This window comes from Ceratotherium simum, chromosome 6 (assembly GCF_057802395.1).
Source record: "Ceratotherium simum simum isolate JZ-2026a chromosome 6, ASM5780239v1, whole genome shotgun sequence".
Classification (NCBI taxonomy): domain Eukaryota; kingdom Metazoa; phylum Chordata; class Mammalia; order Perissodactyla; family Rhinocerotidae; genus Ceratotherium; species Ceratotherium simum.
In genome coordinates this window covers 7,720,733-7,733,977 of record NC_141905.1, presented here as the reverse complement: position 1 = coordinate 7,733,977, position 13,245 = coordinate 7,720,733, and the positions used below count along the sequence as shown (strand labels likewise).

General features: G+C 45.2%; 1 protein-coding gene across 1 annotated transcript in view; it reads right to left on the bottom strand.

The window, feature by feature from the left end:
- The window catches only part of WDFY4 (WDFY family member 4), a 276,540-nt gene that overhangs the window by 240,716 nt on the left and 22,579 nt on the right, over positions 1-13,245 (bottom strand). Inside the window, exons 8-11 of the mRNA XM_004432449.3 lie at positions 12,568-13,020; positions 10,813-10,917; positions 9,210-9,400; positions 1,526-2,106 (exon numbers count right to left, since the gene is read on the bottom strand). Of these exons, the coding sequence (XP_004432506.2) occupies positions 1,526-2,106; positions 9,210-9,400; positions 10,813-10,917; positions 12,568-13,020 (1,330 nt within the window). The remainder of the gene's footprint in view (positions 1-1,525; positions 2,107-9,209; positions 9,401-10,812; positions 10,918-12,567; positions 13,021-13,245) is intronic.

Sequence of the window (13,245 nt, the reverse complement as noted above, 5' to 3'; positions counted from 1 at the left end):
GTATTTAACACCACTGAACTGTACACTTAAAAAGGGTTAAGAGAATAAATTTTATGTCTGTGTATTTTACCACCGTAAAAAAAAATTGGAGAAAAATACCGTGAAGAACTGAAAAAAAAAGAATAAAAAGCTAAAAGGATATTGTGAACAGCTTTATGCCAATAAACTGAAACTTAGATGAAATAGGAAAATAAACTTGAAAAATTACCTACTAAGAATGATTCAAGAATAAATTGAAATTTATTCTCACATGAATAAATCTTCTCACAAGAAAATATCAGGCTCATGAGGTTTTACTGGAAAGTTCTATCATATAGCTAAGGAATAGAAATAGTAACCTTTATGTAAACTCTTCCAGAGAAGAGAAGAGGGAACACTGCCCAACTCGTCTTATGAGGCTAGCATAAACTTGATAGTAAAAATAGCAAAGAAAGAAGTATAAAAGGCCAAACTTTCTCATGAACAAAAATCCTTTTAGAAAATTAGCAAATGAAAGCCAGCAATAAATACATCAGGAGCAAGATGGTGTATTCATTAATGCAAGATTAGAAAACCAATGAATTTAGCAGATTAACCAAGGAAACAAGAACAATCATACGATTATCTCAGTAGTTGGAGATTTGATGTCCATCCCACCCCCAACATCGATGTCTGGCCAATGGGGGCTCTTTGGATAAAAATGTGCGACGTCTTTCGGAAGCATGCCCTGTAGTGGTAAAGGTAAGATGACACGGAGAGGTGGTAGGCAGGATAGTTTATTGCAATATTAATTTGTGTTCTGTCATTGCTGCTTCAGAGGAATAAAAATAGATAAGCAACTTCTGCTGTTTTGTTCTTTCATTTTTCCCCTCCCACCTCAAGGGAAGGAGGGCTGTTCTTTGTGCTCCCTTGCTACACAGGAACTTCCTGTTACAGGAACGAAAGTAAAAAGTTGTTTATAGGAGTCTGAGCTCATTGAGGAGACTGGCCTGCAGAAGTAAAAGGAGCAATTGCCTTAATTCGGGGAGTGGAAGTAGCAAGAAAGAACAAGAGTCAGCACGATTGGGAAGGATACTGTGGTTTGTGACCTATAAGTCAAAGGACCTCATCATCCCACAGCCTGGCGGCGCAGGGTGCGGGGAGAGGATAACGCCTAGGAAGGCAAAGGCTGCCCTCACACCAGGGAGGCTGGGCACAGGCACCAAGGTTCCCAGGAGCAGCAAAGATGCCAAAAGAGAAAGTGAGCCTACGGGCAGAGTCCTGCCCTTGGTTTCCCAGATCGGGTGGGCCTCCCTGTTCTTGTATGACCCAATAGCATCCCCCTACCCTGTATTACTCAGATTGGTTTTCTGCCAGCTCCCAGGGTAGGGGAGCTTGGAGTCAGAGTTAACTTGATTTAAAGAAAAGAAAATCATGTGACATTTTTGTGCCCCCAGCTTGTGTTCTGGGCTTCCCACCCACTACACATGCACAGGATACGTGGGTGGAGACGGGAGACAGAGGTGCACTGATGACCCGATTGCGGAAGCAGACAGCAAAGCTCTACCTCTCCTCCAGCTCTGGCCACTGCTTGAAGTTGCCTTGGGGGTCACTGCCGGCTTCTCCCTTCCGGGCATCCACAACTGGGTCCTTCCGGGCCCTCGGGGACTCCTTCAGGTCCCTGCGTAGGTGGAGGGTGCCGCTGGCCATGCTGTCCAGAAAGCTGAGGATCTGGAGGCAGCTCTGTATCTCGGGTGGGAACGGGCTGGTGGAGGAGAAGGCCGCACTCAGCAAATCAGTAAATGGCCTGGCCTTTGTGTCCGCCCAGGAGTGCAGAGGGGCTTCCTCCTCCTCCGGGGCCCCAAAACAGCCCAGCAAGCAGAGGTCCTCAGCCAGCTTCTCAAAGAGCCCGTTCCTCTTGAAGAAGTCACCATTGACAGGGTCCAGGTGCAGAGCCGCAGACAAGGCACAGAGGGTGTGCAGGACCAGGTCCAGGGTTTGGCTGGGGGACACTGCCCCCCATGTCTGCAGCGGAGGCTCCTGGAGAGACCCCTCCAGGTCGGAGAGCAGGGACAGCAGCCCATTGAACCCACTGGACACTCTGAAGGCAGCACGGCCTTTGGGGGTCTCCAGGATCCGGAGGAGAGACTGAAACACCAATGAGATAAAAATGAGCCAAGTCCAGGAGCAGATCTTTAACGCTGAGCTCCCGCACAGCCCTGCCAAAGCATTCCATGCTCTCCCCTGCTCATAGAAACAGCGAGCTACCCGAAGGCCGGTTCTGAAACAGTGGGAGGTCAATATTGCTCCTCTTCATTTTAGTTTTAGGTCGCCCCTTGGTGCCTTGTTTCAAATGCCTGATCTTAAAGCCTATGCTAATTTACAGGGTTGATTTACTGTCCTGGGTCTTGACTTAAATGCATGTCCCTCCAGAAAGCTTTCTCTGACCCCCAGCTTTTATTCACCCCCGGGCGAGTGCTCACACAGCCCCCTCTAATTCCCTGAACAAAACTCTCCTCACACTGTATTGAAGTTACTTGAAAATTGAAAATTCAGCCCTCCACTAGACTGAAGCTCCACGAAATTGGGCTTACTCACTGCTGTAGAACATAGCACGCACTTAATAAATATTCACTAAATGAATGAAATGAACCATCTCTTATTGCAAAGGAGACTCACAGTGAAATCTATATAGAGCGGCTTATTATTATTAATCTCCCTGTCTGTGCAAACATGGGTACTTGGATTAAATGAGGAAAGATAGTAAAAGGAATCTACTTAAAATCTGGTGTGAAAATATGAGGGAATCAAGGTAGAGAAGAGAAACCTTTAATGGAAGGAAACATAAGTATAGCATATAGAATAGATCATGTGTGGAGTTTAGGCTGCTTATAACATACATACTAGAAGCTCCCCTCTCCAGATAGCTGAGTGTTTACTGGACAGACACACTTTTATTTCCTTCTAAAACCAAACATTTATTGAGCACTTACAACGTGCCATTCATTGACTGCAGTGCATGGTAACATTAGATATGTAGAAAATGTTTTGGAAGGAAGGAAAGAAGCATTTAAGTAGTTCTCATTCTGTGCTAAAGCTTCACACCTAAAAGTGAAGAATGTATGGACTATTTTAGATAAATATTAAAAGCCTCTTGGTTTTGGTATTTGCTTATTTATTATTCACAAAAATTGCACAGGACTCCGTCTAAGACTCAGGCGTCTTGTGCATGCTTCTGAGAGAGTGGCCAGTCTTCGTGGTTTCATTAGTAGGCTGTGGTGTGAGGTTTGAATTGTTTCATCTTTTCAGATATTTAATGCCCTAGTGACGTACAGAAGGGAATTGTCCGGGAAGGCCCAACTTGGAGTCAATTCCAGGATGCTTGAAACAAGGTTCAAAGAGAAAAAATAGAAAGAAACTCCCAATGTTGGTGGGAGGGGTGATGCTGCGTCTTAAATGCATGGTTTAGGATAACCGTCTATAGTATGATGTGTGAAAGTTAATGGACAAAGAGAAAACTGGAAGGTCAGGAAAAAAAGGAGGGAAGGGACTAAATTTAAAACCTCTCATATAGAGAAAGTCAAATTGAAACTTAGTAAAGTTACAGCTAACTATTAAATATGAAGTCATGCACTTTTTGGGGGGAAAGGTAATTTTCCAGCTCCATCTCTACAATGCTGGTAATTCTAACCTAACACTAGTGTTTTTCTGAAACAATACCATGTGTGTCCCTCACACCCTAATTTTGTTCTCTGATATTATATTCTACCACAAGAAACCTGAGCTGCTTGGTGGGCAGTAGATCTCATGTTTGGGGTAGAAGAAGACAAAATGAGCAAAACTGAGTGAACGCACACGGGCAGGACTCTTTCAGAGAGGAAGAGAAATAACGACCAAGGGGCAGCTTAAAGGGCTCCCACTGCCCCATCTATGACATTTTGAGAAATTGAAAAGTAAAACAAAGATTGTAGTAACTAGAAGAATCTATGAAAGGCCAAAGTCCACAATTATGTTCAAAATGGACAAATAAAAATATAGAGTGAGGTAGAAAAAGTCTTCCCTACCCCTATGGGTCAATTGATCCTTTCCCGGTTACAGAAAAAGAAGATGCATGACTTATGGTGGTTAGATCAATGGTTACTCACCACAGCTTGGGGACAACTGTGGGGAAATTAAATTGTCATTTCATGCTTTGAAAGAAACCCAGCATCAGGCCATCCACTAACAGAGATCAAATCAGAGTCGTGGGATAGACTTAAGGGAAATGGGCTTTCCATACTGCCAGAAAGATGGAGACAAATATGACATATTAAGGACTGGGGAGGACAACTGCTTTCTCTTCCTGGGTGAGGATATGGCCTACTCCTGAATTTGGCTCAAAACCCAGGAAAGTTTGACATTTGCAGACAGGTTCTTAAAGGGAAGCATGTAGACGGTCACAGCAGGTTGTCTAGAATGGTGATGCTCAGTGAATGAGAAAGCTCACGACGTAGCAACCCTGAGCCTTCTTGACTGTGCAAGGCCTTTCCGTGTGTAGACAGCGTCACCGCACCTGCCTGTCCCTACCCCTCCCCCCGCCGGGACTCCGGGGCCACCAGAGGCTACGGGTGCACAGACTATGTCTGTGCCTGCCTTGTGTGTGTGAGCAACTCCTTCCTGACAGAATATTCTCTCTTTGACCAAGTTGGAAACGCACTCCAGCCTTGCAGTATGTGTGGTGGTGGTAGTCTCTTCCTGCCGACTGATCATCCACAGGAAAGGCTGAACACTTGTGCATGGTACAGCATGCCTTGCATTGTCTCAACCTGACTTATGCCTTGTCACGTGACTCGTGCCATGAAAAATAGATAAATCACCCAGACATCAGGAAATCTTAAGCTCTAGGACGTTAAACCGTCTAAATTTATGTGAGTTCTTTCCATGGCTTCTAAAACCACTAGGAGGTTGTTTAAGGCAGACTGAATAAATGAAGCTCTTCTGTTTATCACATGACACGTGACAAAACAAATACCAAAAAGGGAGAATGATTAAAAAATAAAACTAATCAGATTATAGGCAATCATCCAGTTGAGCGCTGGATGACCACTAAAATCTCTCTTCTCTCAAGAAACCACCTTCCAACTGTCCAGTTTGACAGCTGATATTGCTCAAAAGGACTCCATCATTCCAAGAGTGTTGAGAGGAGATATTTTAAAGAGAGAAGCAACCCAATAATAGTCCTCGTTAAGATCTGTGCCTCTCAGAGTGTCTGTCCCCTGTAATTCCTAGATGGCTCTTTTCTCCTCCTGTGGGGAGGGGGGAGGAGGAAAGAAAGGCTGTGCTTAATTGTTGCTTTGTTTGATTTATTAAATTCAAAGTCATTATCTAAAATGGGGGTAATCTCATTAGAACTTAGACTGCTCTATTATTTCTTGGGATGGGGTTAATTTCATATTTGCAGAGTCATAAAGTAAAGAGTCCAAAATCCAATTACAAAGGCTTAATTTCATAGCAACTAAAGAGAAACATTTCTATCATAAAGGAAAATAAATACTGCGCTACTTTGGGAAACGATTTGTCAGGAACTGGGGGCCTAGGAGGAGGGTCTCCATTACTGTCATTCAAGTTTGCCTGATAATGCATCACCGGGGCTGGCGAGTCTTCGGATGGGAGTAAATTTAATCAGCTGAAGTCAAAGTAATCAGACTAGGGGTGACACATTTCAAGAAAGGTCAGCGTTAAGCACATTTTCTCCTCCTTAACTCAGTTACCATGTCATCGTCTCTGAGTTAGTATTCCTCCAGCTTGAATCTATAAAATGGATGTCTGCTGCAAAGCGCTAACTATGTTAGGACTAACAGGATTTATTTCACATTCTATTATTTGTTATTCCTCATAATTTTCCATGTGTCATGCTGGAAGACCGGTGAGGTAATGAGATTAAGCTCAGAGTTGAACAGCTAAATGTATATTAGCAAATCAATCTGAATTTGTGCATAACCCAATCACAGTCCCCCTGGCCGTGGAGGGGAAATTCATTTGCTTACATTATTCTTTGACTTGGTTACCATTTGCTAGAATTAGGTGGTGAAGGCGCATGTGCTTCTCTATTGGTACGGAAGCACCACTGAATTCTGGAAACAACTGCCCTAAATTGGGTGTGTCTGGAGGAATTTCCTCCTCTAGAGCAGCTGGATGATTCTGCCTCAGGGCCGCCGGGATGTAAACCCAAGTCAGAGATGGCAAACTTTCGTTGCGGGGAGCAGGAGGCCCTGCCTTCGAGGTCCCCCCACTCCAGCTCTTCCCCCTCATCTTACATCGTCCTCCTCACCCTACATCTTTGCAGACACGGTGCTTTGGGCAGAGTCTGCTCTCAAACTCTAAGAAGTGAAATCCAGTCAGAAAGAGCTCATTTTACATCTTTGCTTCTAAAGTTCTAAGAGGTTCCCAAGCTGTTTTAGAACAAATGCAGATCGCACATCAGATTCCAGGAAATGTTCACTAGCTGCCGACATGACTCAGAGGTGAGTGAGTCTGGAACGGGCTCTTGGGCCCATCCCTCCCCACTGCCCACTGGAGCAGCAACATGCTAACAGCCCTGGTCCTGAGAGACCAATGGCGGCTTGGGCGCCCTCCTGACTGCCCAACAGTGACTTGGCACCCAGGGAGAAGACAGCACATTGAATGCCGGGTGTGACTTTGTTAAATAAGCTCACACAGTGTTAATCCCTGACGTGCTCTCTTGATAGTGTGATTCTGAAATGATATTGAATCTGTAAAACATCATAATGGCTTTACATCGCTAATTCTAGAAATCCAGTCCTATTACCCAAGGGCTGACACTCCAATAAGGTGTCTCTGGGCTATAGAGAAAACGAGATGAACTTTCCATGAGCAAAGCAGAGCACGCTTTTCTATATTGGACACAGAAACACTTGTGCTCTCCAAGCAAAGCAAAACCAAAGCTTTCCTTTCTGTGGATCTGTTTGACTTTCAATATGAAAATGTCAGGGCCGGCCCGGTGGCTTAGCGGTTAAGTGCGCGCGCTCTGCTACTGGCAACCCGGGTTCGGATCCCGGGCGCGCACTGAGGCACGGCTTCTCCGGCCATGCTGAGGCCGCGTCCCACATACAGCAACTAGAAGGATGTGCAACTATGACATACAACTATCTACTGGGGCTTTGGGGGAAAAAAAAAGGAGGAGGATTGGCAATGGACGTTATAGAGAGGAAGAGCCGGTCTTCCTCAGCAAAAAGAGGAGGATTAGCATGAATGTTAGCTCAGGCCTGATCTTCCTCACCAAAAAAAAAAAAAAAAATGACGTGTAAAAAAAAAGAGATAGAAAAGAAAATGTCAGAAACAGATGGGGATTCTGATTATTCACCCAACAGAAAACCGAAGTCCTGACTTCTAGGTCATGCCTTCTCTGTTCCTATCAGAATAAGGCTCATGTGACTCAAGCCGAACACAGACATATGAGAAAAAATGCAACAAACAGTACGGTGAAGAGCAAAGATCTCTAGATTTTAAGTCACAAGTCTCAGATTCAAACTCAACTCCATCATTTCACATTAGACGCTCTCTGGACAGGGCCCTACTGGAACATTAAGACCTGACCACATGAAGCTAAGGCCCTTCCCAGCTATAAATTGTCACTAATTCTTGATCTCTCTCCCCCTTACTTTCTCCTTCACATGCCCCCTCAATCCCTTTACCTCACATAATCATGGGACTCTAGCGTCTTTCAAAGACATGGAACTTGCCTTTTTTGTTTCATGTAAATCACCTTCACTGGTCTTTTTGGCCCTGTAATTAAGTCACAGTTTCGTTTCTTGTCATCTGTCACACACGTGATAACCATGGCCATGACATCACTTTTGTGTGGGCTTCTCACGATGCTGTGGCCGTGTGATGATAGGAGCACAGTGACATCAGTGTCTGACACTGGCTCCATAGAGAGACGAGGTAGGTAAGACAAACAAAACCCCATTCTCTAAATGTTTTAAAATGGTTTTGTACAGAGATAGTCATGGCTGAGTAAAGTGAATGGTTTAATTTCAGAAATCAGAGCAACTTTGTATTTTTTAAAAATTCACCAATGACCAAGTATGGAATGGTAATGAAGGATGAGTGTGTTTTATATGTGGTTTGCTGCACATGTACCTGAGAAGTCCCCAAGTCACCTCCCTGGGGGGTATTTGCATTTCCCTCTGCTCTTCTCTTAAACAGCAAATAACAAAAGAAAGGGGATTTTTTAAAAGGCATAAGACCACAAAGACCAACGGAATGGAAAACAGGAACAGCAACAAAATTGTGAAAGCTGTAAGGCAGAAGGGATAGTGGTAATGATATTGATCATCATCTTTAACTGTTTTAAGATAATTTGATGATTATTAACAATATTACAAAAACAAAAATATATACTCCTCTTTGTTGCCCAAAGGTGACACCCCAGTTTTACTTCTTCCTTTGTACCCACTGTTCTCGTGCCTTTGACTGCCTTTGCTTCCTTTTCCCAGCTCGAACATTCTCTCCTCTGCCCGCCTTCCTCAGCACATAAGGCGGTGTTGGGCTCGCCTACGTCTCTGTTCCTGAGGCAGCCTGCACTCGGCGTGCACCAGGGCATCCCCAAAAAGCGGCACTGCACTTATCACTTACGTATCATGAGCCCTGGTCTAGAGCTCCCAGATGGCAAGGGCTGTGTCTCACTCAACTGTGTGTCCCAGGCACCCTGCATCAGGCCTGGTAACGGCTAGACGCTCACTAAATGCTGGTCAAGTAAAGGAGGCAGCTGCTTGGCCACCAGGGATTCAGGCTCCACTTCCACAGTTTATAGTGCTGCTGGGAAGTAGCTGCCCAGCCAGGGAGCACATTTCCTGGTACTCCTTGCATCCAAATGAATCCTGCCCAAAGTTCTGCCCAAAGAAAATAGGACAGATGTTAACGTGTGCCAGCTCTGGGCCTGGACGAGAATGCCTTGTGCAACTCTCCATGCCCTCCCTTCCTTTGCCTGCTGGCTGGATTAGATGCCCAGGTGACAGCTGTCCCTGAATGACACCTGCCTGCAATCAGTGATTGGACTGTACATAAGAAAGAAACTTCCAATGTGTCAGGCTACTGAGGCTGTGGGATTTATCTGTTGTAGCAGCTAGTCCTACCCGAGCTGTATAATACGGTGACCAACTGAGAGAATGAATGCGTGCATGGGCAAACGTCGACCACCTGCCTCATGTCCCTGGGAAAGCCTGGCACAAAGGAGGACTTGACATCACCTTCAGGAGATCCAGCTTCAGCTGCAGTTCTCCTTGAGTGGATGAGCACAGGGCGCCCACGATGATGCTCATGTACTCCTCAGCGTTGATGACTGACAGCTGCTCCAAGATGCTGAGGGAGGCTCCCCGGTACCACTCGTCGTCCAGGAAGATCTTGATGAAGGGCACCATGCCGTGGTCTTTCAGGACAACTGGGGGCCAGACAGACAGTGTGGGGCTAGAACAGTGGGAGCCTTAGCACCTTAGTTTCAATTTCAAGGAAAGCTTTTCTTTACAATTTCTAAGTTTGTTTTGCTGCATTTGTATGTGTCTCATCTGCCCATTAGAAACTTTTTTCAAAATCCACACTGTTAAAATGAGAAGAAGAAAAGAGAAACTGCGGCGCTGAGAATTAAGAAGAAAAACTACTTTCTTCTCCAGGGAGAATTCTGTTTTATAAAAAAAAATTTCCTATTTTTTAGAAACCTAAGTAATACAAACTTTAGCTAGATAAACCTCTGCCCTGGATTTCCACATAATTCCCTAATCCAGGGCCAATAGCAATTCTCTCTGCCAAAATTCTTACTGAAAGCAAACCAGAATTTAAGTTAAGAACATATTTAATTCCTAGGTAGTTTCTTGGAGCAGGGAGGGGAGGATTAAAGAAATTTGGCTGGTGGTATATTTTTGTTGAAAAGTAATCCTAAGAATTTCTTTCCCAGGATTGCTGTTTGGAATAATCAGGTGTGGAATAAGAGCTAGGAGGTAACTGTGTCGTTTAAATGGCGTGATGTGGATTTGAGCTGGTCAGCTCCACAAGGCGGGATTTCTCCAATCATGGACCAGGTACCCTCTACATGGAAATCACCTTGGAGGCCTGTTTAAAAGTAGATTCCTGAGCTGTACCTTGACTTGATACTAATTAACCTCTGGAAGTGATCCTGGGAATATGCACCTCCATAAACCAGCACCTCCAGGGAACTTTTATGGTCGAACATCAGAGACCCTCTGCCATAACGAAATAATCATGCACATTTGCTATAGTTGATCTGTGAGGGCCTCAGATAAAGATGTCCCAAATCACCAAACCCACTGATGTCACTCTGTTGATGCATCTGCTTCATAGTATAATATACATGCATATATATTTTATACACATATTTTTTTAAATGTGGAAGCCACATGATCTTAGGAACCTAAAAATTTTTTGAATGGATGGAGGTACTAAATCCATCACAGGCTGGAAGCACATCGAATTATGTCTCTTAAAAATGGCTACATTTTTTTGCCTGTATTTTAGAAATTAGATCTTTAAAGAAAGCATCTAGAGTTTGTACAGCAGGATATAAATAGATTTTACTCGTAGGAGGGCTCTGTGGTCTCACCAATTTAGGATATCTCTTTGATTCTCATTTTTATTTAGCAACCTTAAAAGTAAAACATGTCAACTGAGGTGTCTACTAATTTACTGATGGTCACTGGACATCAACCAGCAAATGGACATTAGCTGCAGTGTTGGTGCTGGTTATTCCTTGGACACAATCTTTGAACACTGATACAAATCATCAGGAAACAGTTAACGTTTTACCAAGCAGTGACAAGGTGAATTTGATACCGTCCTTACCTGCATTCCTCACTGAGCCTTTCAGAAGCGTGACCACGGTTCTCAGCATCACACAGGTCAGTTCTCTTTCCGGATCCTGAACTCCAGGATTGGACTCCTTATTTCCTGCCATATTTAAAGAGCAATGAAAAAAATTTTTAAGTACACTTGGTATAACCCAAAATCTCTGATTCTCTTAGTTTTCTATCCTCTTAAGTAAATGTGAATATAATGCTTCCATTATAAGGGAGTATGCATCCCAATTCATAAGAGGCAACCCTACCAGCCCTTATAGCAGTGGTTCTCCAAATCGAGGGCATGAAAATCCCCTGGAAGGCTTGTTGTAAACATCCAGAAGCCGGGCCCCATCCCTAGGGACTTAGGGGGTCTTGGGTGGGGTGCTATCATTTGCACTTCTAACAAGTTCCCAGGTGGTGCTGGGGGGGCTGATCTGAAGACCACTCTTTAGAACTGCTACTCTACACGCAAAGTCCAAAGCCCCGCCTTCTTGACTTTCCTTTGGACACTATAGTTTTCCATTCATGTCTGGGAGGGAGAACTGCCAGCTCATGCCCGAGGCATGGAGATGCTTGAGAGATTCTAGTGTAGATAGACGTCTCCATCAGATCCACAAGGGCAAACCAGGCCTGTGTGTTCACCAATGAATCCCAGTGCCGGAAAAGTGTCTGACACAGACGGGAAGCTCAATATATATTTGGAGAATGAATGACTGACTAAAAGTAGAGTTTATTCACCAGGAGACATTTAACAATAGAAAGCACAAAGTAAGACTGGATACGTCAGCTCACAAAACAGGTCAAATTCTCCTAGGAATAATCATAGGTCTAGGATTGGGTTTAAAAGCAAATTCAATGTCAGGCTGCTGAAAAGCTATACACAGCTAAGATAATACAGAAACATTAAACGAAGGACTGTTCAAAGGGTGATAGGAGGAAGCACAAAACAAGATCCTCCCCAAAGCCTGGGCCAGAGGCCCAGACACGCAAAGATGGGAGCTCCTCATCCTCAGTCCTCAGCCTGTTTGCAAACACTCCCAGGGAGGCATGGGTCCTTCCTGGCCTCCTGAAGGCACATGAGCTCCTCCATGAGTGTCATCTCTGTCTTCCATGCAGTAGTACAGAGCCCATAGGGATAAGATGACTAACATTTCCTGAGTACCTACTATGTACCAGGTGTAGCCATGGGTCCTGTTCAGATATGCCCACATTTAATCCTCACAGCATCCCTATGATGTAGATATTATTACACCCATTTAACAGAGGAGGAAAGAGGCTCATAAAGGTTAAGTAACTTGCTCAGGACCACTCAGCTCATAAGTATCAGAGCCGGGATTCCTGCTCCCTGGAGCCCCAGGCCTCTCTGAGCACCCTTTCCCTTCTGCATGACTGAGGACCTGTGCTTCCCCCTGCTGTCTCCCCATCTACATACTCAGACAATATCTAGTGCAGGAGATATCTGACAGCTGAGGATTCATTGGGCCTGAGTTAGCCCCATGAGGCTGTTTAAAGTTACACCCACCCCTCTCACCTCTTCATGGGGAAGATCAGGCCAGTGACAGAAAATGGGGAGGCTGCCTGCTCTGTGATGCCATGTGCCCCTGGGGGCACCCTCTCTGACTTTCATGGCACCGGCAACATGGGCACGCTCACTTTCTCTGATATGTTGATGGGTGATGGGCAGGCATGCAGACTAGGCCCAGTTAACACTGACCCCCAGCCTGCTCCCTTCCCCACTCCCGGCACTCCTGGACAGCACCTGACTTCCTCAGGATCTTGGCCCTCTTCCGCAGCTGGGCCAGCAGCAGGCCCAGGAGCCCCGAGTCCCGGAAGATGTCGGTGAAGAGTGGGTCCACGCCGGCAATTCTGAGGACACTCTGCAGAGCCACAAGGGTACACGGTGGCTCGGGGCTCTCCTTGATCAGGCACTGCACCTTTCGTAGGATCTCATGGGGCACGTAATGCAGCTCGAACACCAGGGCCTCCAGCAGCTGGAAGAAGTGCCTCTGCACCGGGGCTGGCTTGAGTGGCACAATCTCCACAAACTGCGAGATGGGCTGCAGCGTCCACTCCAGCAGGAAGAAGTTGCGAGCATTCCAGGTCCACATGGTTCTGATGGCCGACAGGACTTTCATGCAAAGGACGGCATCACTGGCTTTGTGGAAAACATTCTGCAGGACTTGGAAGGCCTGAAGATTCTTCACAGTCACCCCTGAAGATGTAAAAAGGAATAATCCTGCAAGTCATTTCTCCTGTTTATGCCTAGAAATACATGCTGGCATTATCGTTAGGAAATATCATTGGAAGTTTCTATTTTCTTTTTTTGTGTGTGTGAGGAAGATCGGCCCTGAACTAACATCTGCCAATCCTCCTCTTTTTGCTGAGGAAGACTGGCCCTGGGCTAACATCCATGTCCATCTTCCTCCACTCTATATGG